Source organism: Bos taurus, chromosome 12 (genome assembly GCF_002263795.3).
Source record: "Bos taurus isolate L1 Dominette 01449 registration number 42190680 breed Hereford chromosome 12, ARS-UCD2.0, whole genome shotgun sequence".
Lineage (NCBI taxonomy): Eukaryota > Metazoa > Chordata > Mammalia > Artiodactyla > Bovidae > Bos > Bos taurus.
Window position 1 is genome coordinate 75,881,538 of NC_037339.1, and position 25,377 is coordinate 75,906,914.

The 25,377-nt window shown below is 44.9% G+C and overlaps 1 protein-coding gene across 27 annotated transcripts in view; it reads right to left on the reverse strand.

The window, feature by feature from the left end:
* The window catches only part of DOCK9 (dedicator of cytokinesis 9), a 323,976-nt gene that overhangs the window by 199,975 nt on the left and 98,624 nt on the right, over positions 1 to 25,377 (reverse strand). For 8 of the 27 annotated variants that reach the window (XM_059892122.1, XM_059892130.1, XM_059892129.1 and 5 more), the window contains exon 1: positions 12,628 to 12,876. The exons of 17 other annotated variants lie outside the window; for them this stretch is intronic. In XM_059892122.1, coding sequence (XP_059748105.1) covers positions 12,628 to 12,753 — 126 coding nt within the window. In that variant the 5' untranslated portion in view covers positions 12,754 to 12,876. Of the gene's footprint in view, positions 1 to 9,562; positions 9,619 to 12,627; positions 12,877 to 25,377 lie in introns of those variants that run through there. 2 more of the 27 variants (XM_059892131.1, NM_001193099.1) reach the window with 2 other exon arrangements.

Genomic DNA, 25,377 nt, shown 5'->3' on the forward strand with positions numbered 1-25,377 from the left:
GCTTCCTAAAGGAAGTGGTTAGCACTGAGTCCGAGAGGTGAATGAGTCAGTCAGGCTTCAGGGTGGCCTGGAGACCCCTTGCAGAGAAAACGGAGAAGCCAAGGAGCATGCTCACGGGTGGAATCAGATTTTGTGGGGCCTGAAATCTGTATCATGAAAAGGGGAGTGGGGTTTAGGAAGTTGCTGGGGTCTCCTCTGAGGCCTGGTCAATCCCCTCTGAACAAGTGAGTTCAGGAAGTGAAGTGAAGCGAAGTAAAAGTCGCTCAGTCCTGTCCGACTCTTTGCAACCCCATAGACTATACAGTCCATGGAATTCTCCAGGCCAGAATACTGGAGTGGGTAGGCTTTGCCTTCTCCAGGGCATCTTCCCAACCCAAGGATGGAACCCAGGTCTCCTGCATTGCAGGCAGATTCTTTACCAGCTGGGCCACAAGGGAAGCTTAAGAATACTGGAGAGGGTAGCCTATCCCTTCTCCAGCGGATCTTCCCAACCAGGAATCGAACCAGGATCTCCTGCATTGCAGGCGGATTCTTTAGCAACTGAGCTGTGAGGGAAGCCCTGAGTTCAGGAAGTGGCAGGCAGTTCAGGATAGCCAGGCAGAGCTCACAGCAGGCACGGGCCCCCACAGGCCAAGGGCTCGGAGCACCTCCTGTAGGCTGCGACAGCGTCACTGGAACCCAGTGTGATGCAGAAAACTGTGTTTATGAGAACTCCTTTCTGAGAGTACTGGATGCGGCTGCAAAGCACAAATGAACAAGCCACCTGAAATCAGCAGTGGACTCTTGGATGGATATGCTTAGGAAGCAATGGATAGTTACCTGCAAGGCCTCAGTTTCTCTGAATGGGTAGGAACACTGGAGGCTGAGGCGTAGAGCTCTGCGCAAGGGGTCCCACTCCACCAATGCCTCAGGCAGCCCTTGGTCCTCGTCTAACATAAACGACTCTCTGAACAGCATCTGTTTGAGGTCGTCCCAATGATTAGCTCACATGTCTCCAAGCCACCCCTGGACTACAGCCTATGGTGAAGGATGAGGCTACAGTGCAGACAGGCCATGTTGGGAAGGGCCCTGAGGAAGCCAGCAAACCAGTGAAGGAGCAAAGAGACTGAGAGACATAAAACGAGGCGCGTACATCCTCCAGCCGTGGAGAATGGCCTCCGATCTCCTTGTAACACACGTGGTCTTCTTCCCTTAACCCAGGATACTAGGACTCAGGAAACCCTGACAACCAACATCTGATCACCTTCTCCTCCAGCAATACACGTTCTTCTGCAGACTGCTAACAATGTGTGCTGGAACAAAGGCCTCAGCAGCTGTTCAGAATTGGGCATGTTTAAAACGAGCAGGAGGTTCAGTAAGAACAGAGCTGCAACTGTGCAAACGTCAGAACCTGAGATTTGTCTGGTCCAACCCTCCCGTCTCACAGACAGGGACACCTGGGAGCATGGGTGGGAGCTGTGTGACTGTCCTGAGGTCCCAGGCAGAGCTGCTGGCAAAGCTGGGCTGGTGTCCGGGGTCTCCTGACCCCTGGACTATGCTCTTCCCTGGTCCCCGCTCCTCCTCGCAGCCTCTACATTTTAAATTTTTGCACGCTCACTGACAGCATGCCCAAGCACCTGGTCCAGAAGACTGGAGAAAACGGGGACCCTATCTTAGCATGGACTGAGAAGAAAGCTCGAACCTCAGCATGAAACCACAACAGCTGGTGAACTGGAGAATGTTTAGAAGGACCTGTAATGAACACCAAACTTGCAGACATCTAAATATATTTCTTATGCTGAAATGTGGTGCTATCCTCAGAAGAGACTAACACCAAGAATGACACACTTGTGAATACCGCTTTTTTATATTACGAACACTGATAAGATGCTGAATTCTTTTACACAGTGCTGAAATGAGCACTCAAATGAGAGAACTTGTCACTGACAGACTGTACTGAATCACCATGGCAGTGTGAGCAATACTTGGACATGCAAAATCAATCAGTCGGATGGAAGGAAAAGAGCCTGCATTTTGTATTTGTCACTTTTATAAATAAGTGTGGTTTTCCAAAAATTATTATCCTATTACTAAAGTGAACAGAATTAGAGACTATGAAAAACTGTCAAATCAATGGCATCTAGAAAATGGAATGGCAATTGGAGGTAATAATGAAGCTAATAATACTAATTAACAAAAGCCCACATAACTGCTTGTGTGCAGTCAGCTGTGCTCAGTGGCGGGGGCGGGGGGCACAGAGAACGAGGGGCTCAGGCGGGCTTCCTCTGCGCCCTGTGCCCCTGAGAATCCTGAGTGGAGCTGAGTGCGGCCTGTGCAGACTGCACCTCAAGTGTCTTCTTTCTGCCCTGAGGCAGGGCATGAGCCAGAGAGGCAGGGAAGGGAGGGCGGAGACAGCGAACAGGCAGAGAGCCCGAGGGACGCCTCTGTACGCGTCTCTCACACACACAACACGCCAGCTGCTGATTCTCCTGACATTTTTTCACATGTGAAAAGCAACGATGAAGGCAAAAGAGAAAGACACACATCACGGTAGGTGCCTAAAGAAGTTTAGCTTCAATCTACACCACAGACTCCGTTCCCGTCAATAATTTCCCTCCCACTTTTTTTAGCATTATAGACTGAAATTCTTCACTCTTCCTATGTCAATAAAAGTTATTTTTGAAACCCTGAAATGAAGAGGTCAAGTAATTAAGCTGAAAGGCTCTAAAAACCAGATTTAGTCAGATTTCAAAACAACTTACTTTAAACTACTTATCTGTGAACACTGGTGGGGAGTGGGGCGGGGAATGGAACATTCAGAACACGGTTCTGGTTCACAGGCGTTTCTGAGCACGTCATCACCAGGAAGGCAGTTCAGACACCAGCAAGGGCAGGAATGGGGTGTCAGGATTAAAGTCTTGATCCCCAAAATAATTGCTACTGTTGCAGGTGGTGATGGGTGGATGGGGGTTCATCATATCAGTCCAGTGTTTCTCAAAGTATGGCCCCAGGCCAGCAGTACCAGAGCTGCCTGGAACTTGCTGGAAATGCACATTCCCCCCAGAGCCACCAAATCAGAAATTCTGGGGGTGGGGCCAGGCAATCTGGGTGCCTGTGATGCCACCCAAGTCAGAAAACCACTCTCCTAGTCTGTCTACCTTCATGTATGTTCCAGAAATTCATATTACAAAGTGTTTTTTAAAAATCCTGGCTCGACTGCTTGTTGACTATGTGGCCTTGGGACAAATTACTCAATCTCCATATCCACATTTGAAATGGGAAAAGTACCAATTTCTCTTATCTTCATCACAGGGTCACTGAAGGGTTTCAATATTAAGTGCGTGGTACAAAGCACTGAAAAATACCACTTTCTCTTACCTTCGTCGCAGGGTCACTGAAGGGTTTCAATATACAGTGCACGGTACAGAGCACTGAAAAATGCCACTTTCTTCTTACCTTTATCACAGGGTCACTGAAGGGTTCAATATAGAGTGCGTGGTTCAGAGCACTGAAAAATGCCACTTTCTTCTTACCTTTATCACAGGGTCACTGAAGGGTTCAATATACAGTGTGTGGTTCAGAGCACTGGTCATGCGGATCATACGTAGTTAAGCTCATTCAGATACAGAGAATTTTAGTCCCTAGAGCATAAACAAGCCTTTGCTGGATCACACATAAATTCTCTCTCTAAACCTGCCCCGAAACTCTTAGGGTTGCATCACCATCTTTTCCTAGATGGGGAAACTGAACCTCGGAGGGGTTCCATGAATCAACAAAGGTCTCACAGATGGTGACCTGTGGGTCTCCTGGGGCCAAGCCCACGACCTTTCCCATGTGACACGTGACAGCACTGCAGAGTTCCAGAACAGGAAGCCCTTTCCTAAAGCCCCCACTTCTTGTCCCGAGAACGCACAACCCTGGGCCACGCCACGCTGCCCCAGCCTCCACACCTCCAGGGAGGACAGGAATCCAAGGCCTTCTGCCCACCTCTGAGATCCAGAAACATAAAGCTGCACTGAACTGCCCAGGTACCACAATCTCACACCGGGAGAGAGAAAAAGCAGAGTCCTTCCCTGAAAAATCATTTTCTGTATCAAATATTGATACATTACGAATCATACTCCAAAATACTAAATTTTCCTAAAGAATCAGATTTGAACATGAGGTTTTAGTGCCACTAGGTAAAAGCTCATTCACATTATTTCCAAATACTTCAAGGACATGATCGTGGCAAGAACCCAACCTTAAACTTAAATCATGCGTTTCCTCCCCAACCCAGATTCACAAATATGACTCACTCCCACAAAAAAACCTACAACTTTTCTGATTGGAGGTGTTGAAGCTCTGGAGTGCGTATGGTTACAGACCTGCATTGTTTGGTACAGCAGCTTCTAGCTACATGTGACCATGTTGAATTTAGATGTGCTACAGGTGTAAAATAGACAGCCAGTTTCAAAGACTTAGTATGAATAAAAGAATGTATAATGCCTTGATATTTTCTAAGGATTAAATGCTGAAAGGATACTACTTTTGGAAATACTGGGTTAAAAAACTGTATTACTAAAATTAATTACACATACTTACTTCACTGTAATTTGGCTACAAGAAAATTTAGAATTACATATGTGCCTCATGCTATAGTTCCACTGGGGCTTCCCTAGTGGCTCAGACGGTTAAACATCTGCCTGCAATGCGGGAGACCTGGGTTCTATCCCTGGGTCGGGAAGATCCCCTGGAGAAGGGCATGGCAACCTGCTCCAGTATTCTTGCCTGGAGAGATTGTATGAAATATACTTTTTGTTTTACAAATAATTTTTAACACTTCAGGGCAGAACAAGGAACAGAAAACTTCCTGAAATTTTCACTTAGGGAGATAAAACTACCCACATTGGAGACAAAACAGTCAGGTTAAGTTGTGACGAAGTTAAAGCAGAGAACTGGATCGTTCAGTGTTGCTAACAGGTCCCACTTAACTGTCTTCTTGGCCCTACATCTTGTGGGTCTCCACTACCCTTTCCACATATAATCAATTTACTGGGATTCTGGTAATAGGGTCACACAATGTTACAGTTTTGGTGGCTAACGAGCAGCAGTAGAACTGATACAGAAACGATGGGTGCTGGCTGAGAGGAAGGGAGAGACAGGTTTGGACCCTGATCACCTATGTTTGCATTTGTGTCCTTAAGTCACAAAATGTAAGCCAACATTTTACTTTAGATCAAAAATAACAGAAGCACAGGAGAGTTTGGGGGCACAATACCCACATCACATTTAGTCAAGCAGGCCCCTCTAGTGCACCCCTTTTTACTTGTTTTGGCATTTCAGCATGTTTAAATATTGGTGGCAAAACAGACGAAGGTGAAAGAGGGAAGAAAGAAGAGGGAGAAAGAACCTCAAGTCCAGTCTCTCCTAAAAGCCCTTTTGGCAACCTGTGCCTTACATCCTGCAAAGGTGACAAGGGCCATGCCGGAAGGAAAGAAAATGGGGGACGGGGGCCGGCGCGGGCGGGAGCTTTGACATTACGTCAGAGATAGAATATAAAAACAAAACACAGGGTTCCTATGGGGTATATACCCCCGCCCCCCACCAGAGAGGGAGACTGTACAAAGCTCAGCACAACACAGCAGAGAAGCATGATAACCTAACACGCTAGAATAATGATTCACGGTGAGCCATGGAGCACAGTCTTCAGGAAGATGTGGGGAGAGAGTACAGGCTTTTTTGAGGAGCTGGTATGTGACCGGGACTTGAAAGATGAAAGAAAGTGGTCAGGCAGTGAAGCCTTGCCAGCCAAAAAGCAGCGCTGTGCCCATGTGTGAAAGCACCTTGAGCAAGGAATTGAAGGCCGGGGTCGGGACGCATTTTGGGAAGTGCAGCAGACAAGAGACCTGCAAGCAACTTCAGCCCCGCCTCTGAGGGTCAAGTAGGCATGCTTTGCCTTTTCTGCAAAAACAAGTTAGCGAAAGGGTTTAAGCAGGAAATGAACGGCCATTATCTGCACTGTGGAGCAACTGGCCTGGTGGCATAAAAGGGCAGGGCTCAAAGTAAGGAGAGACTGAATGTGGTTAAGTTGACCAGGGCAGCCCAGACAGCTTTTCAGAGACACGGGGCTGGAGGACAGCCATCGTGATTATCTCCATCCGGCAGAAACAATTTCGGCTTAGAAAAATCAAGTGTTTAGAAGACATAGGGCCCAGGACTTCTGACTGCGAGGGCAGGCCCTTGGCACGACCCACTTCTGCCTTAGTAGTGGTACCAACGCTCCACAGCAAGGAGACCCTGAAACAGAACTCCGGACCAGCTCCTCCCTGAGCCCTGCTGGGAAGTGGCACATCCGCTTGTCTGGAAGACGAGCACTAAAAACTTCTCAAGCCTCAAACGACACTCGAAGAGAAACTTAGGACAGGCTGTATCACATTACAGGGATATTTCCAACTTCTGGAAAGTTGAGGATAAACTATAATTTCCAAGTCTTCTTGCTTCTAAAATTAGACTCAGTCGTCTCATCTGTAGGCTCAAGCCAGATCTTCTTGCCTTTCCTGTACATTATTCCCTGCTACCACTTCTATTTGCTTCGCTGGTGGCTCAGATGGTAAAGAATCTGCCTGCAATGTGGGACTGGGTTCAATCCCTGGGTCGGGAAGGTCCCCTGGAGGAAGGCATGACAACCCACTCCAGTATTCTTGTCTGTCTAGAATCCCATGCACAGAGGAGCCTGGCGGGCTACAGTCCATGGGTTGCAAAGGATCAGACACAACTGGGTGACTTACAGACATACCACTTCTATTTATTTCCAGGTTTGCCAACCCACTGCACTTGTCTTATTCATTACATTGGGTTGAAATCCAGTATCTCCTGTTTTATAGCTCCTCCAACTCAAAACCCACACGATTCTGGATAAACTGAGCTCAGAACCTAAAACAAACCCCCAGGTCCTGATGTGACCCCATCACAGCGTACTGTGGGCCAAAGTGAATGACCCTGAAACATAGTGCCAGATGGAAACTTTGAGGTTATTTACTACACGCGTCTCATTTTACTTCTTTTTTTTTTTCATTTTTCTTCTCATTGTGTTTCCCTTGTGGCTCAGCTGGTAAAGAATCCGCCCACAATGCGAGTGACCTGTGTTCGATCCCTGGGTTGGGAAGATCCCCTGGAGAAGGGAAAGGCTACCCACTCCAGTATTCTCGCCTGGAGAATTCCATGGACTATATAGTCCATGGGGTCGCAAAGAGTCAGACACGACTGAGCAGCTTTCACTTTCACTTTCTCATTTTACAGACAAGAAAAGTGCTGAAGCCAGGGTAGGGATGGTATGGGAGGGAGGGAAGGGCGGTCACCTGCAGAGATTAAAAGGCAGATCCCTGACCAGATCTGAAGCTGGTCTCCAAACGGTCTTCTTGGGACCGGCCACATCACTCACGGGCAGTGACACGGTTCTGCTGTCTCGTGTTTGGCCACCACCTGTCAGAGGCTAGGGAACACTGAGCAGATGGCAGCCTCCTATAAACACCATGGGGACCACGGTGCCTCTTTCACTGATTAGGAAATGAACATTTCAGGGTTATCATGGAATCAAAAAAAAAAAAGAAATCTAGGGAGGAAAGTAAGATATCTCCAGATTCTCAGATATTCTACCAATCTATCTATGCTGCTGTATAATTTTCTGGGAGGATGATAAAACGGGACCCAAAGGAAGAGTGACGTGACCCCCAACTCCATCCTGTTCACGTTTCCAACTCCTTTAGCCATGACCATCCTCCTCTTCGTCTGTCTGTGCTGTTCAACTGCTGTCGTTTTGCCACTTAGAAATTGGCCTTTCTCTAACCAGCTTTAAATTTCTTAAGGGTAGGGAGTTTGGAACTTCTCTTTTTTCTTTATAATCCCAACTTCAAGCATAAGGAATACATTGGTTTTTGGTAATGAATCGTACATATGTGTTCAGGTATGGGTTCTGGAAAACCTGACTGGCACCTTAAAGCTGGCTCTGTCACTTCCTAAAAGTACAATTTTTTGTAGGTTACCTCTCTGGGCTCAGCCTCCTCATCTGTAAAAAAGACTAATAATCTTGGAGGATGAATTGACATAACATATTTAATAGGTTTAAAACAGTTTCTGGCACAAAGCAAGACACTATATAAATATTTTCTATTTTTGTTTTTACATCGGAAAAAAAAAACAGTGCAACTGCCAGTACCTTGTTATAAACAACAGTGCCTAGCCACTGCCTCCATGTCACTGACACACATGAGAAAAGAAACGAGCAAGCCTCCTGGAAGGTGGGAGAGGCCCAGAGCTCCAAGGACACAGTGACGGGAGCTGTGGAAGCCGCTTCTCTAGGGCAAGAGAAGCATCCACTTGCCGAAGATTCCTCCCAGCAACTGCCCCCCAAAGTACAGGTGCCACAGCGGGGCCTCATTCACACAGACTGCGCACACAAACGATAGGGTCCCCATGCCCTCAGTAAAGCAGGGCTACGCCTGCTTTAGGTGCTAAAAACACAGAACGCATCCTTGCTGGAGCCCATGACCAAGATGACTTAAGCGTTGTCTGCCTGAGTGGAAAAGGATGGGTGAGACTGACACTTGCTGGGCCTAAAAAAATACCAGGGGAACAGCATTCCTGAGGAAAGAAGCCCCTCATTGCCCACGCCGCGCTGCCTGGGGAGAAGAAGGGGGTCTCGCTCCCCTCTGTATCCCTGCACTACCCAGTACGATTGCAAATCTCGGTTCTTAAAAAGGTGGCTGAATGAACAAAGACAAGTGAAGGGGAAACAGAGGAGCACAGTGAAGGCTGGTGGCTCTGAATAAGGAAAACGTCCTGGTTTTTTTTTTTGGTCACCTGGGAATATGTCATTACACAGAGCTTGCAGGAATTTCCTTCCTTCACCACTCAGTATATTAAAAAAAAAAAAACTACCTACTGAATAATATCAATGTAATATAATTAATTAATTATTTCTAAAGGTGTCTATAAGGATGCAGAAAAACATGGAGGGCAGAGGGCTTTACAAATATAAATTAATTAACTCAATCATAATATGCTAAAGTCTTACAGGATACTGACAACAACATGAACATTACCCATAAGCTTATCCTTCAGGGTTTGTATCTTAATTCGCTTCTGCTAGTTCTAGAGTAAATAGAACTTATGGAAGAAAAGGCCTCCCCAGGTAATACACTGACTTAATAAGAAGCCCAGTCTCCTATTTCTTTCTACATGGGTACATGTGCTGCCTTCTCATATGGTCATTTACTAACCACTTGTTCTTTAAAATAGTAAAATAAGAACTCAGATTCAGTGTTGAACACTTGAAGATCCCAGAAAAATATCAAAAACTGGGGATTCCCTGGCCCTCCAGTGGTTAGGACTCTGCACTTCCACTGCAGAGGGCACAGGTCCAATCCCTGGTCTGGGAACTAAGATTCAGCATGCCGCACAGCCAATAAACAAATGCACAAATAAATTATAAGTATTTCTTTAAAAAGAAAAATATCAAAAATTAAACAGATGTTTCTAAAAAGATACTGCTTTAAAAATACCTAACAACAACAACAACAACAAAAATACCTAACAAGTTTACCTAACATGTGAAAATGCAGCTCTCTCCATCTTCACATCTTTCAACCTTCAGAATTCCCCAAGACTTGATCTGCGGTCCTTACCTGCCTCTTGAAAGTGAGCAATGCAAGGGCAACACCAGGACGTAGGCCCCAGCCAGTCCCGAGTCTCTGAAGCCACACCCTTTTCCTCTAAATTGTTGAGCCGTAACAATTAGAATAAATTATTTCCAGGAATTGCATTAGAGTTTGGGGAGCAAAAATAGGTATTCAAATGTCAGCGGGGTAACTAACTTGTAGACATCAAGAGTATCCTGATTGTTCCCCTCTTAGTCACTCAAAGCCCACAGAGTCATTTTTCCATGGGGTTGGCAGTAAGCCTGGAGAGGAATGGGGAAACTTCACCATGCACTTCCTCCCCAGCTACGGTCACAATGAAGGGACAAGACCTACCTGCGTAGATGCCTGTTCATTGAACCTTACAGCCTCTGAACACGTACTTCTTTTAGAATAGAAACACTGACTCTACCCAGCACGGAACAAGTAGGCATGGCTAAGGGAGACTTAACTGTTGCCCTGGCAGAGGCGAAAGAGGCATTAACTTCGGATAGAAGTTTTACAGGAAAAGGGCTTCTTCTCACTGGCATAAGTGCTTTCAGAAACATTTACCAGTACATTCACTGCTCGTCACTCACAGGCCACAGGGTCATTTCTCAAAGATCACACACTGTACTAGTGGCCAAAACTGGAAACAAACAATCAAATTATGGTACAGCCATTAAAAATAATGGCATATATCTATACATGGTGACAAAGAAAGATGTTCTTGATATGTTCTGGGAGAAAACTAATGCAGAAGTTTACAGTAGCATACATTTTCCAAAGACATACAATAAGTTATATTTTCACATGCATGGGAGAAAGTTATTTACCAAGTAATTAACTGTGGGCACTTCTGGAAATCAAAGGTAAGGACACTTCACATTTCCCTATTTTATACTATCCCTATTTCTAATTATATGCATTAATTATTTTTTGGCTTTCTAAACTATGTCATATTTTCCCCGAGCACTGATTGTGTACATAACAAAAACTGGTGAAACTTGATTTCAAGATTCTACCTCTTGAATAAAATAAGTTACTTACATTTAAACATTACAGACTTGGGGATTCTCAACAAGCAAGCGAGCTACTGACATAATAATAATGAGTGGTGCCAAAGCACACAGATCTCGAGGTTGTGCTGTGTAACTCTTAAAAACTCGTCTTGGAGAAAAGCTGCACTCCTAGCAGTATGTTGAATGCTCATTTGTCGAGGGCAGCGAGAATCACAGGTAAGGAGATCTGCCTAGGGCAGAAGCTCTGCGTAAGTATCCTTGCTTCTCTTATCTGTGGTAGCTCTTTCTATCTTGTTCACCACAATGCGAGAGAGAAACACTATCAGACAAGAACTGCTTCCTTCTCTGCCTTCTCGTCCCCCTCACACCTCTCCGCAGGTGTACAGCCAGAGCTCCCCACGCTCCCAGGAGCTTCTGGGTCCCCCACGAGCACCCCTACCAGGTGCAGCCGCAGCCGGCCCAGCCTTATCCATTACAGCGGAGAACAAACTCCCCCGGAACTGCCTGGGGTGAGTTTCAACCTAGACAAATAACTGGGATGTGAGTGGCTGAATTTCTTTTTTTTTTTGAGCACAAGAAAGAGAAACAAATTTTTTAAAAGTCACTAGGGTGATTCAAAAAAAAAAAAATCACAGAGCATCTTTCTACAGTGTATTTAATCTTCTGGACAAATATTTCTACACATCTGGAGAATCACTGACAAAAGATTTTTAAGAATATTCACAAGGGAACCCAAACCACACAACTTCCTCCAAGAAATCACAAGCGACATCAGCTGAGAGCTTTAACCGGTTTAATCTATTACCGAATGTAAGCAGCTCATGCTTCTCAATGGATAAATGAACTATTGTGCTAGCAGAAAGGAATCCAAGATAACGAAAAACATCTTTAAACAATGTTGGGGTTAGGGGGGCCTAAATCTCTCAGATGAAAACCTACATCCAGAAAGCCCCTTACCCTTTACTCTCTCAGTTCCGGATTAGCAACATAATTTTGAAGGCAGTACAATATATGGCTGTCTCACAGATCAAAGGCGATTTAATTCAAGTCAAATCCATTACAGAGAAGTTTAGGTTTAGATTCTTAAAAACATTAACTGAAAAATAAGTTAACTAACCCAATACTTTATAACAGCAAATGAACCTTGATGTTTAAAAAAAAAATCACTATGTAAAATTGCTACATATGAGTGTAACAATCCCTTTAACAGATCATTTGAAAGGCTTAATTGTCCCCTCCCATGTGCATGTTGATGGCTTTCTGCAGTTTGCTTTAAAAGTTATGTGCCTTTATTGTACTGAAGAAATTCCGAGAGAGAAGCACAACCTACTCATTGATGCTAACAACAAAACCATTTTTCACATTCTGCCCTTACAAAGTCTACCGAGGCACTTGAATTTATCCAGACTGCTCTGAGTTTAGCTAATGTTAAGAATAGAAACTTTTCTAGCAACTGGTTTCTAAGCACAGGCTATTTCTTACTTTGTTCAATTCAAGGCAAACTTCCTAAAAGGGGTGAGGACACATTTAAGTTCAGCAGCTAGGTTCCTTAAACCACACCCCCACGTTACCATCCTAATTTTCACAAACACATAATGTGAACAAGTTTTAATTCTGCAAAGGGCATCGTTTTCAATCCTATAAAAGGCAATTCCAGTGTGCCTTCCAGGTTTACATATGGCAACAGTGCAGCGAGGTGAGACAATTTTGAACAATATGTAGTTGTTGTATATACAAAGAAGCCTCTTGGAAACCACCTTCACCCACAGGACATCAACCTATCTTTCCTCCCGAAGAAGAATCAAAGTGGAACCCAAGTCAAATCTAAAGGAGGAGACAGAGAAGAGAGCTCGCCGGAGACAGGCAAGTTTAGAATCAAACCGAAGGGCCAGAAGGCACAAAGCGCACACAGGCGATGAAAGCACAGCGTCGGGGAGACAGCAGAAGCCCCGGGGACCGGCCCCTCTTACCAGCACGGGCCCTGGGCTCTCTGCTTCCACCTCGCCCTGGGCTGCATCCCTGCACCGCAGCGGGGACTCGATCACCAGCTCCTTTTTGACACTTCGGCTACTTGTCCTGCATTTATCAGCCTGCATCCTCGGCTGAGAACGCAAGTCACAGAGTCTGCAACTGAGACAGCTGCGAGTCCTTGGCCGGGCGAGGCACACGCATGCCAGGGGCCAGAGGACGGAAAGGAAGCTGCCTTCCCAGGCACAAGTGGTCAGCCCCGCCGGCTGGGTCTGCGGATCCCGCCAGGGTGGGAGGGCCAGCCTCCAGGGGTGTTACTACTGCTCGGAAAATGGGAGGTTCCCACTCGCCCGGCCAGAGGAAAACAAACCCCGAACTGTACAATGCACAGTGCACTGCCTCTCCCGTGAAGACCAGCCTCATTGTGTCTGCTCCACACAGCGTGGGCCACATGGACCCCAATCAAAACAGTGCAGTGTGGAAAAGCAAACCAGTCACCGTGAGACTCCTTCGTAATCACTCCGTGTCGGGAGCTGAAGAGAAGCCAGGTCATCTGGCTGTTCTCAGATTCTTACAGTTTCAGGAGGCTCTCCTTCATGTTATAGCTAAACACCAAATGCTTGGCTGATGATCAAAGCAGGGAGGGGCAACCAGGAGGGATTCCTGTAGCCAGCACCCCACACAGGCAGGCAGAAGGGGAGACTCTCTCGCTGCATGACAGCCCCTGGCAGGGCAAACTTAATTTATCTACTATTTTATACTAGACAAAGGCGAGGTCATTACATATTTTCATGAGATTCCACATATCACAGTAAATGCTTTTATTAAACAGAATATCACCTTAGATCCATCAACGGTTATGTGGGTACCACCTGGTAACGCATCTGGTACTAGGTACCGAGAGGATCGCGGTGAAAAGGTAAGGCAGAGGAGAGGGAATTCACCTTCCAGGAGTGTCAGAACAAGCTGAGAAGGCAAGATGAATAGACATCGTGAAGGACAGACTCATACAGTTAACAGGGATTTACACAGAAGCACAGGAAAGTAGCTAGGTCACCATCCATGGTTCAGCGGTGACAGTACTTAACGTGTTTCCCCAAAAGCCTCCTATTTTCATCATTTCCTCGCATTAATAGTGGAATAATTTTTAGATCGTTTTAAAATCATCTCAGGAAAAACCAAAAGCGTTAACAGATTTATTAATAAACTACATGCAAAAATGAGCATAAGATGGGATTAAGTATTTACCTGTACTTCCTGGAATGCTGTAGAGCTTCTCCCAATTAGTTATTCTGCTTATTTCATTGAGACTGGGGAGAATTTAGTAACAGTAAATGATAGCAGCGGTAGTAGTAACATGTAAACAATGGAACAAGGTATCACTAACAACAGCAGGTGCCACGAGGTATACAGGTACCTATACCCAGGAAAACACAGAAGCTGCTGTTTAAGACACAGGCACAAGTCTCCTCGTCCCCAGCCAAGTGACTGAGGCCGGCAGGGTCCCCCGGGGGCAGCAGGGGAGCCCAGATGGCACCCTATGTCCGCACGTTCATCCTCTCACCAGGGCCTGAGGAGGTTGCCCCAGTCTCTGCCACCCAAATTTCAGGAATCTTTCTCAGTGTGGATAGCACTGAGTAATGAGTCACAAAGGTTCTATGAATCCATTAAAAAAAAAAAAAAAGTAGTCTCTATAATAATTTTTTTTAAACTACTCAATTTCTCAATCTTGGGTAATCTTTCAGGGTAATAGAACTCACCATATCTGTGCTCCAAAATAAATACAATCTGTGAATTTTTAAAATCTCTCTTTGTAAGGTTACAAGAGGATAGAAAAAAAAAAAACAAAAAAACAAAGAACCTCAGTTACATAAATATAGATTTGGAATAATGGTTAAATCAAAACTTACAGACGTTCTCTAAACTAGAGGAGGCAAGCCATAAGCACTAAACAGACAAGCCGAACCGCAGTAAAGCACATGGGTAAGTGTGACGTGCAAGTCGCTCGGTTGTGTCGGACTCTTTCCGACCCCAGGGACTGTAGCCCACCATGCTTCTCTGTCCATGGAATTTTCCAGGCAAGAATACTGGCAGTGGGTTGCCATTCCCTTCTCCAGGGGATCTTCCCCACCCAGAGATCGAACCTGGGTCTCCTGCATTACAGGCAGATTCATTACCATCTGAGCCACCAGGGAAGCTCAAAGCACATCATAACCAACAACTGAAAACCTTTTTGAAATGTCTCAAAGAGTTCAAAAAAGCCCAATTCTTCCTCAAATTCCCATCATTATTAGGCCACCAGAAAGTGAAGTTGCTCAGTCGTGTCTGACTCTTTGCGACCCCATGGACTGTAGCCTACCAGGCTCCTCCCTCCATGGGATTCTCCAGGCAGGAGTACTGGAGTGCGTTGCCATTTCCTTCTCCAGGGGATCTTCCTGACCCAGGGGTTGAACCCGGGTCTCCCTCATTCCAGGCAGACGCTTTAACCTCTGAGCCACCAGGGAAGGAGAGTAGGCCACCAGAAGTTCTAGACTCTAAGGAGAGAAATGCTATCCTATTTAACGGGTCAAAATACCCTGACATTCTGTAAGCAATGAAAAGGAACTTACAAGGTTATTTATTTTATGAACACTGTTAAGTGCTGTGTCCCCAGACCTGCAGAGGTGATTTATTTAATCATTATAACAACCCTTGTTGTTGCTCTTGTTCTTTAGTTGCTAAGTTGTGTCAAACTCTTTATGACCCCATGGACTACAGCCCACCAGGCTCCTCTCTCCATGGAATTCTCCAGGCAAGAATACTGGAGTGGGTTGCCATTTCCCTCTCCAGGGAATCTTCCAGACCCCAGAGATTGAACCAGAATCTCCTGCTTAGCAGGCAGATTCTTTATCACTGAGCCAACTGGAAAGTCCTTTAACAACCTTGTGAAACAGGAAACATGATTATTCCCATTTTACAGATGAGGAAACTGATGGCCAGAAAGGTTGCTTTATGTGCAGAAGGTCACATAGTGCATTATAGATGCAACGGACACACTCGTCAGCATGATGCTATGTAGAATCAGTTGTCTATTGCAACTATGCCAACTGCTAGAGAGCACAAATAGGTAAAAGCTACTGACCAGCAATTAAAGATAAAGGCAACATCTGGGTTTAATCCAATTGAGATCATTTCAGTGAAGAGGCAAAAGTGTAAAAACAGCACAGCACAGCGCCTGTTACATAGCAGGTGCTCATGTAATGGTAACTATTATTGTTGCTGTTGCTGTTCCAATCTGAAGAAATTAACCTTAGTCTTAAATTCAGGACTTCAGCAGCGTAATCAAAAATGACAATTTCGCCAGCAGCGTTGCTACAGCACATAACAAAGTGCTTCAGCAATTTAAAACCCACTGCCCTTCCCTCTTTGCTGTTTGGTTATGACAACTGTCTTCCAATAGCTGTCTTGATCCCCTTGTGTTCTGCGTTGATCCAGGCATCTTCTTGAAATCTTTCTACTTTTCACAACTTTAGCTGTGAATTTTATATTTCTTTTGTAATCAAGGAAAAAACTATGAATTGGTTCTAAGCTTCTAGGTAGTCAAGATACAAGGCAAACATAATCGGTTCCATAATTCACATCCTCAAAAGGAAAAACATACCAAGCTATAAGGCAAGTACATTTTTTCTAGTTTCTCACAGAGAAATTTACATAGAAGAGAACTGATCAGTGTCTAGATAAGGTGCCCAGCATGTTCACAGGAAATGCAGCAGCGAAATTCACACAGCTTTCTCACCACCAACTCAGAGCATTATACCTAAATCCAGATAAAGGAAAGCAATTCTGAGAGCAAGACACTGGTCTGGTCTGTCACTTTCGAGGGGGTCTAATTTATGAAGGAAGGAAATTCTCAGGACTTAGAGGAGTGGAGATACTACTGTCGCCCTTCCTGCTACCTAACTTCCCAGGCAACGTAAGAGGCCCTTGTTTGATTCTGCTCATTTAACACACACTAGTATCAGTATGTCTGCCTGTCAAGGGGTCACACGGTACGGCACTGAGGTCTAAACCTAAACCAACAAGTAGGATGTGGTTTCTCTAAGCGCTTCATGAAATCGGTGTCTGAGGACAAGAGAACGACATCTGGTCAGAGCAGCCACAAGAGGAAATGCCATCATAGAAGGACAGGAAGTATGTGGTCAAGTTTTCCTTTACAATATTTCAAAGGGAAGGTATATGCTGGACCTCTGGATTCAAATCCACAAATATTTACCAACCTTCAGACACTAGCAATCTCAAGTTCTTTCACACATTAACCAGTTTAACTCTTATAATAACACATACATCTATTAACATGCAATAAAGGAGGAGGTGATATATGTATAATTACGGCTGATTTGTGTTGCTGTACAGCAGAAGCCAACACATTACAAAGTAATTTTCCTCCAATTAAAAAATAAATTTAAAAAATGGAAATAGGTAAATATCATCTATATACTGACAATTCCTCCTCCCCGCCAAAAAAGCGTGCATTAAGGGTATAGAGTTTTATTATTAAAACAGAATGGGAATGGAGGAAAACCCATGGCAAAATAGGAACATTCCAGAGATAAGATGAAATAGATGCTTCCATATATGGATTTCAGCTTTCAGATTTTAATACACACACACATTATTATATAGGTTGGGTACAAAACAAAAAAAAAACCATGAAAACTGTATAGGAAATTTAAGGAATTTTCCAAGGGTAATTATTTACTATAAGGAAGTCTAACTTTAGTCTCCAAAGACCCTGTCATCCCCCACCCACCGTACAATGAAGTTCCATCAAATTCTGAAAAGCAGCAAATTGAATAAAGGACCCTCTCACCCACAGGACACCTACGCGACCTTCAAGACCCAGTTTAAATGCCACCTTCCTAGGAAAACCCCTGGCTCCTCCTGCCCAGGATGCATTAGCTCCTCTTCTGGCACCTTCTGGGCATCTCTTTCATTTACTGCCATCTCGGAGCTTGTCACGGTCTACCTTTTACCAAGGGTGTATGTGCCGCACTCTCCAGTGAGCCTGTAAATTCATGAGGACAGGAGCTGAGTCCCCAGGGTCTGAGGTTCTGCAAGCATTCAAAACGTATTGGTTGAACTGAATGCTTGTGTCAGTTTTATGTCACTGATTATCTTTAGCCCTGAAGCACAAATTTGGTGGATGTAAAAATATGCAAATATTTTCATGTGGCCCAAATTAAGGCAGGAGCATTCAACTGCTCATATGCTAAACCCCAATGGGTCATTTACTAATAATTAAAGTGTTCCTTTCTCCCAGCTAAGACAATGTTATTCTGCAAAACTTGCCAGACATTTTTTTAAGACCAAGGTATCCTTGGAAACAGTATAACTGAATCTTTAAGAAGTGTAAATAAACTTGTTTCTAGCAATGAATTATATAAAATTTGAGACTGCATTTTGCTATAGCTAGCTTGCCTGGAAGGTCCCATGGATGCAGGAGCCTGGTGGGCTGTAGTCCATGGGGTTGCCAAGAGTCGGACACGACTGAGCGACTTCCCTTTCACTTTTCACTTTCATGCATTGGAGAAGGAAATGGCAACCCACTCCAGTGTTCTTGCCTGGAGAATCCCAGGGATGGGGGAGCCTGGTGGGCTTCTGTCTATGGGGTCGCACAGAGTCAGACACAACTGAAGCGACTTAGCAGCAGCAGCAGCTATATAAAGAATGACTGTACAAGGAATAAATATCAATTATCTCAACAGAATTGTTTTTACTCTCCTATTAGAGGCTCTTGGCCAATCAGGAAAATATTTACAAAATAACAATTAACTGTAAAGGCAACATATATATATACACATGTGTGTGCATATATATGTGTGTATGTGTGTATCTCTGTGTGTGTGTATATCTGTGTACGTGTATATATCTCTGTGTGTATATATATATATATATTGTGTGTATATGTGTGTGTGTATGGTTATATATATATGTTTGTATATGTATTGTGTGTATACGTGTGTATATACATTTATGTGTATGTGTGTATGTGTATATATGTGTGTATGTGTGTGTTGTGTGTATACATGTGTGTATATGTATGTTGTGTGTATATGTGTGTGCACGTGTGTGTGTATACTTGTAAAGTATATTTAAATATATAAAACATGTGTTTATACCAGTCAATCCTAAAGGAAATGAATCCTTCATATTCACTCGAAGGACTGATGCTGAAGCTAAAGCTCCAATACTTTGGCCACTTGATGCGAAGAGCTGACTCATTGGTAAAGACCCTGAAGCTGGGAAAGATTGAAGGCAGGAGGAGAGGGTGACAGAGGATGAGATGGTTGGCAGAAGGAGAAGTGGGCGACAGAGGATGCGATGGTTGGATGGCATCACCAACATGTTCATGTTCGTGGACATGAACTTGGGCAAACTCTGGGAGATGGTGGGGGACAGGAAACGCCTGGAGTGCTGCCGTGCATGGGGTTGCAAAGAAGTCAGACATGACTTGGCGACTGAACAACAATAATAAAAAATATACATATACACATACTTTGAAGTGGAGACTTAAATACATATTAAATATGTACTCCGAAGTAATCACTCCATTTCTCCTTTATGGGAAAAAATGAAACAAAAGAAAAAATTATTAAGAAAACTTACAAAAAGAAACAAATGACTAAAGATTTCCATAGTGTATTGTTACCGGTCAGCTTGCTGGCCAAAGAAAAGAAACAGTGTTGGGAATACGATCTGCCCCTGAGGAAACAAAAATACGGTGCATAGAAGCGAGAGAACAGAGGTCAGGACAAGACCAGAGACGACGGGTGTGGGAACAGGCTGCTGAACAGCCAGCTACAACAGAGGAGGGGCATGGCGACAACAGGCAGGTGGAAGTGGGAGCGGAGAGGAGGGAGGGCTGCTAAATCACACCCTCGGGGCCTCTTAGAAGAGTTAATATCAAAGAAATACATTCTGATATGAAATCTGATAGGGCTTCCCTGTTAGCTTAGATGGTAAAGAACCTGCCTGCAATGCAGAAGACCTGGGTTTGATCCCTGGAGAAGGGAACAGCAACCCACTCCAGTATTATTGCCTGAGAATTCCATGGACAGACCATGGAGTCGCAAAGAGTCGGACACGAGGGAGAGACTAACACTTTCACTTCACTTTTCACGAAGTTAGATGCTCACCTCAACGATGATTTTTGTCATTAGAGATTTAATCAGATAATCACAAAAAATGAGATGCACGTTATCATCTAGCCTAGTGTTTCTTATTAGCCTGGAATCCATCCAAGCCTGGATATGGAGGAAAATGGTCCATGAACCCTTCTAAACCTACATTCAAAACTGTGTGTTCCTGTAATTTCTACCGAGAAGCCCCTAGAGTTTATCTAGTTCTTAGACAAGGGACCAGGGGAAGATCCTCCACTCACAGAATAAGGAAACTGAGGTCCAGAGAGATGAGCCAGATAGTCAACCAAAGTTTTAAGACACAAAGCTCTTGAGCAGGTTTAAATTTGACCGAAGGAGACAGTAAAGCAATCTAAATGGTAAATCAGCAGACACTAGACGGCAATCAGCGGGGTCAACACCTGCAATCTTACTCATTTGCTGATTGATGTCCTGTGCGTGCTTAGTTGCTTGGTCGTGTCCAACTCTTTGTGAGCCCATGGACTGTGGCCCTCCAGGCTCCTTTCTTCACGGGGATTATCCAGGCAAGAATATTGAAGTGGGTTGCCATTCCCTTCTCCAGAACATTGAGGGAGACCTGGGTTCGATCCCTGGGTTGAGAAGATCCCCTGGATCTGGCTGAATGATCAAGATCAAGCCACCAAGGAAGCCCCAACTGACACCCAAGTAAGGCAACAGGTCATCAGATGAAGCCTTCACTGAGCAGCTTCTAGCGAAGGCAGGAGGAGATGGGGGCAACAGAGGAGGAGATGGTTGAATGGCATCACCAACTCAATGGACATGAGTTTGAGCAAGCCCCAGGAGACAGTGAAGGACAGGGAAGCCTGGCGTGCCGCAGTCCGTGGGGTTGCAAAGAGTCAGACACGACTTAGTGACTGAACAACAACAAACCACTCCAATACGATGTTACATACACATTTCAGAATCATATTTCCCTAGAGCACATGGAAGAGAAATACACAGATCAAAAGGTGGATCTATGTCTAAATGTGTCAGAGCCTCATTTCCAACAGAGGCAGAGCTGAGAGTCTGGCAGAAGACAAGGACGTCCTACGGTGAAGAAGCGGGGGAGGAGGCCTACTGCCCTCTCTCCACATCTGGGGTAAGCCCACGGTGCTGGGGCAGCGGAAGGGGCCCTAGAGAAGGCTCCGTTTTCAGATGAAGAAAAAAAGACGCGTGGAGTCCTCCCATTATTTCTAGACGGGGGAGGCTTAGGGTACTCTCTGGGACTGGCTCTGTGAATGTAGGACAGTGACTTCACCACTCTGGGGGCCCACTTCCCTCACCTGGAAGACAGGGATCACCATTATGACCTGAGCTAGACATCGCTCACTCCCAAGACCCAGGGGGACAACGGACATGTCCCACTGTTGTCGTAGAACACTGCCAGCAGCCGCGAATGATCTAGAAGCTTCTTGTGAAGACAGCCCACCTCCACCCATGACATCCCCCTTCCCTGCCTACACTCCTGCACAGCCTCTGTCACCATCTGGCATTCTATACTCTTGTTTTCCTTATTTGTTTAGTGTCTGTCCAACTCCACTTTAAAAAAAGCAGCAGCTCTGGGAAGACAGAAATTTTTGTCTATTTTGTGTACTGGTCTATTCCCAGGTCCTAAGACAGGGTATGTACTCAGAACTCATTTATCAGATGGATTCACTGAAGGATCAGGATCCCCCTGGGCTGGATATAGAGCTCTTATACTCTGGACACGAAGAGTTTTTATGTGAACTATTTGTTTTGGTCACAATGATGATCATTCAGCCAGCGGTGTCAATGATTTGTTTCAGAGATGGAAACTTACAAAGCCAAGGGAAACATAACGTGGGGATTTTTCTCAGGAAATGAAACTCCCGGCCTGAGTTACCACAGTGGGGCCGCCGTGGCCCCCACCTGGGCTGGACCTAGCCTGGTGTGTCATCTGCCCTCGTCAGCTCTGAGCACCAGGGCGGTGGCGGGGAACAGCTGTGTGCTGTGTGCACAGTAGATAATCCATACATGTGTGCTTATAGAACAGTGAAACTGTCTCACCTTGGCTTTATTTATCACAAACTCCAGCACCAAGGGAGTTCACACAACGTAGAATTTTCTAACTTTTCCTCACCACGTGACGAATGTTGAGGTGAAAGGCCAGAGAATATGTGCTTGGTGAGAAAAGATAATCAAAACCTCCTTTTAAAGCCCTAAGCACTAGAGTTTTCCCTTCAGATGCCTTATTCAGCTATAAATGGAAGACGAACATCCGTTCTTTCACTTCTCCCCATCCACCTCTCAAAAGAACATAATGAAAAATGCAAAGAGCCACCCTCTGAGGTTATAGGTTTCATAAAAATATCTGTGTATGCTAATTTACTTAAAGCCAGTCCCATGAGTGTTTAGAAGGTAGAAAGTTGGGGACCATCCTGATGTGTCCATGACAGAAAAGCGACAAGCTGGAGAGACCACAGGGCTCTGATTACCCTCCAGGTGTCACAGGCCATGGCCATCAGCTCCCTAACCTGGGGGAAGGAGAGAGAATGGTCCAGCCAACACGGCATACCGACTTCTGCAAAAACAGAAACACGCCCAGGCTTCAAGGGGCAAATCCACCCTGAGGAAACTCCGCAAAGCTATCCAGCAGATCTGGGCAAATTCAGCTTGCATTAAAAAGACAATGTGGCTCAGTGGTAAAGAATCCTCCTGCCAAGCAGGAAACGCAGGTTCGATCCCTGGGTCTGATCCCTGGATCAGAAGGATCCCTTGGAGAAGGAAATGGCAACCCACTCCAGAATTCTTGCCTGAAGAATCCCATGGACAGAGGAGCCTGGCGGGCTATAGTCTGTGGGGGTCACAAAAGAGCCTGACACGACTGAGAGACTGGATGATGAAAAGATAATGGTTGTTGACAGTCATGGCAGTCCCCTGACAATGATTGGGAAGTCCCCTCTTTGGCAGCAGCAGCAGATTACGTCCTTTCCATAAGATAAACTCATCAGCGGCGAAGATGATGTATCCTTTCTCATCCTGCTGCCTAAACCAGCGCTCATTGTGACTGATTTCCTTTGTGAAGTTAAGAGACTGACAAGGAAGAGAAAACAAAGCCAGCGGTTTCAGGGCTCAAACCTTATTCCCGGACAACCACACATCCTGACAAATCAAAGTTTCCCCCCGAGTACTTGTAAAAATACATAACTCAACTCAATGAATCTTTCATAGATAAGCTACAGATAAAAGTAACCGGAGGTGGAGATAAAAACACGGTAGGTGAGGAGGGCAGATGTCAGGGAAGGTAGGCTTTGGGGCTTCCTTTCTCCCCACTACTGAATCGACACGCACACACCACACAGCCTGGAGACCAAAGGCGGTGGTGGAGGCGGAACGGTGACGGAGCTGCAGCCACCTCTGGTCCTTCGCTGAGGCTGCCGCACAGGCCAGTGCTACTCGTCACATTCCTAAAGTGTGACCCACGCAACACAATGGGCTGCGGCTTTGCCCTCCCACACGAGGGAAAACACGCTTCCAGGAAAAGCACTGCTGAAAGAGAGAGGGTGAGGCGGGTGGCGGTGGGGCGTGTAATCAGGCTCTGAGAAGTAGCTACGACTATCCCACTGGCCTTTCCACAAAGAGGGGCCAGGTCTTAAAGTCCCGCCGTCGATTCAAAGCTAGCAGGTTAAATAACTACAATATAAATGAGGCTTCCAGTGTTCCATGAAGCGTTTGGGAACTCTCCAGGCACACGCTTCAATTTATGCTCTGCCAAGACCTATATCTAGAAGTCAATGATTATTTATTTGTTTAGGTGACTGTCACACAGGAATTTCAATACAGAAGAGAAGTGGAAAGGAATGAGAATGAATGGCCTTGGGGTCTGGAGGAGAGGGGCAAGGAGAACATTCCCAAGTCCCTCCTATGTGCTAGGCGTTCAGCATACGTACTCGTTTAATTCAGTTCAATTCAACCCTTACAATAATAACACTATAAAGAGATATTTTTCTTTAGAGAAACCAGGGTTCTTATAAACTAAATAACTTACCTTAAGTTCACATAGCTACTATGCTTTGGAGCCCTGCTTCAAAATTAACATTAAACCTAATAATTAAGTAGATCAAAATATTTTAAGTTTTATTTCAAATGAATTTGACCTCCCTTTCGAACACACACATCTCCTTAAGGGAGCCACAGAAAATACTGCAGAGTTTTCTGAGGCCTGAAAATATTAGGATGGAAGATAACAAGAAATGAAAACTGAAGTTCAATGTTGATAGAGTTGTGTCTGAAATATGGAACAAAGGCTTTCATCTTCCCTACTTTCTACTTATCTATACTTTTTAGACTTCCCTTAATAAGCATGAATTATTTTAAACTAAACATTATTTAAAATTTCTAAAGCCATTTATTCCTATTTGGGAAACTTTTAAAATAATGTCTAATAAGTAGCTAATGCATAAATAAATACTTCCTCCATGGTCATGACTGGGATGAGTTAAGTGGAGCACTCAGTTGAGGGACAGAATTTAAGACAGCACTAAAAACTCAGTAATTAAGTAAAATTTAACGAAACACTCAAATGAAATCACAGTTCATATCCTCCAAAAAAGCCATGATAAACAAATCACAACTTGAAATAAAGATAAGATCAGTACTACTGACTTTTTTTTCCTTTTGCTTCAGGCTCCAGTACAGCTCTGCTCAGCATGGTTTTACTCGGTGCCTGGCAGTGCGATGAGCAGTATATTCCTCCACCAACCCTTTCTTTATAGACGAGGAAACCGAGGCACAGAACTTAGGGGGTCAGTCCAAGGTCACAGAGGTCCTACGTGGTAAAACTACTTTTAAACAGATTAACAAGAGGTCATTTTTACTTGCCTTGACCATAAAGATAAAATCAACACCTACTTTTAAAACTGGTCTACAAGTGATCAGACCTTCAGATATCATCCACAACTTGAAATTTGAAATCAAGCTCAACGTGAGTTCTTCTTCCTGTGTTCGCTTCATCTTCAAGGGGCCATGCCGTGCTGTCAGTTTCAGTTCAGTTTAGTTCAGTCGCTCAGACGTGTCCAACTCTTTGCGACCCCATGAATCGCAGCACGCCAGGCCTCCCTGTCCATCACCAACTCCCAGAGTTCACTCAAACTCGCGTCCATCGAGTCAGTGATGCCATCCAGCCATCTCATCCTCTGTCGTCCCCTTCTCCTCCTGCCCCCAATCCTTCCCAGCATCAGAGTCTTTTCCAATGAGTCATCTCTTTGTATGAGGTGGCCAAAGTACTGGAGTTTCAGCTTTAGCATCATTCCTTCCAAAGAACACCCAGAGCTGATCTCCTTTAGAATGGACTGGTTGGATCTCCTTGCAGTCCAAGGGACTCCCAAGAGTCTTCTCCAACACCACAGTTCAAAAGCATCAATTCTTCAGCACTCAGCTTTCTTCACAGTCCAACTCTCGCATCCATACATGACTACTGGAAAAACCATAGCCTTGACTAAACAGACCTTTGTTGGCAAAGTAATGTCTCTGCTTTTCAATATGCTATCTAGGTTGGTCATAACTTTTCTTCCAAGGAGTAAGTGTCTTTTAATTTCATGGCTGCAGTCA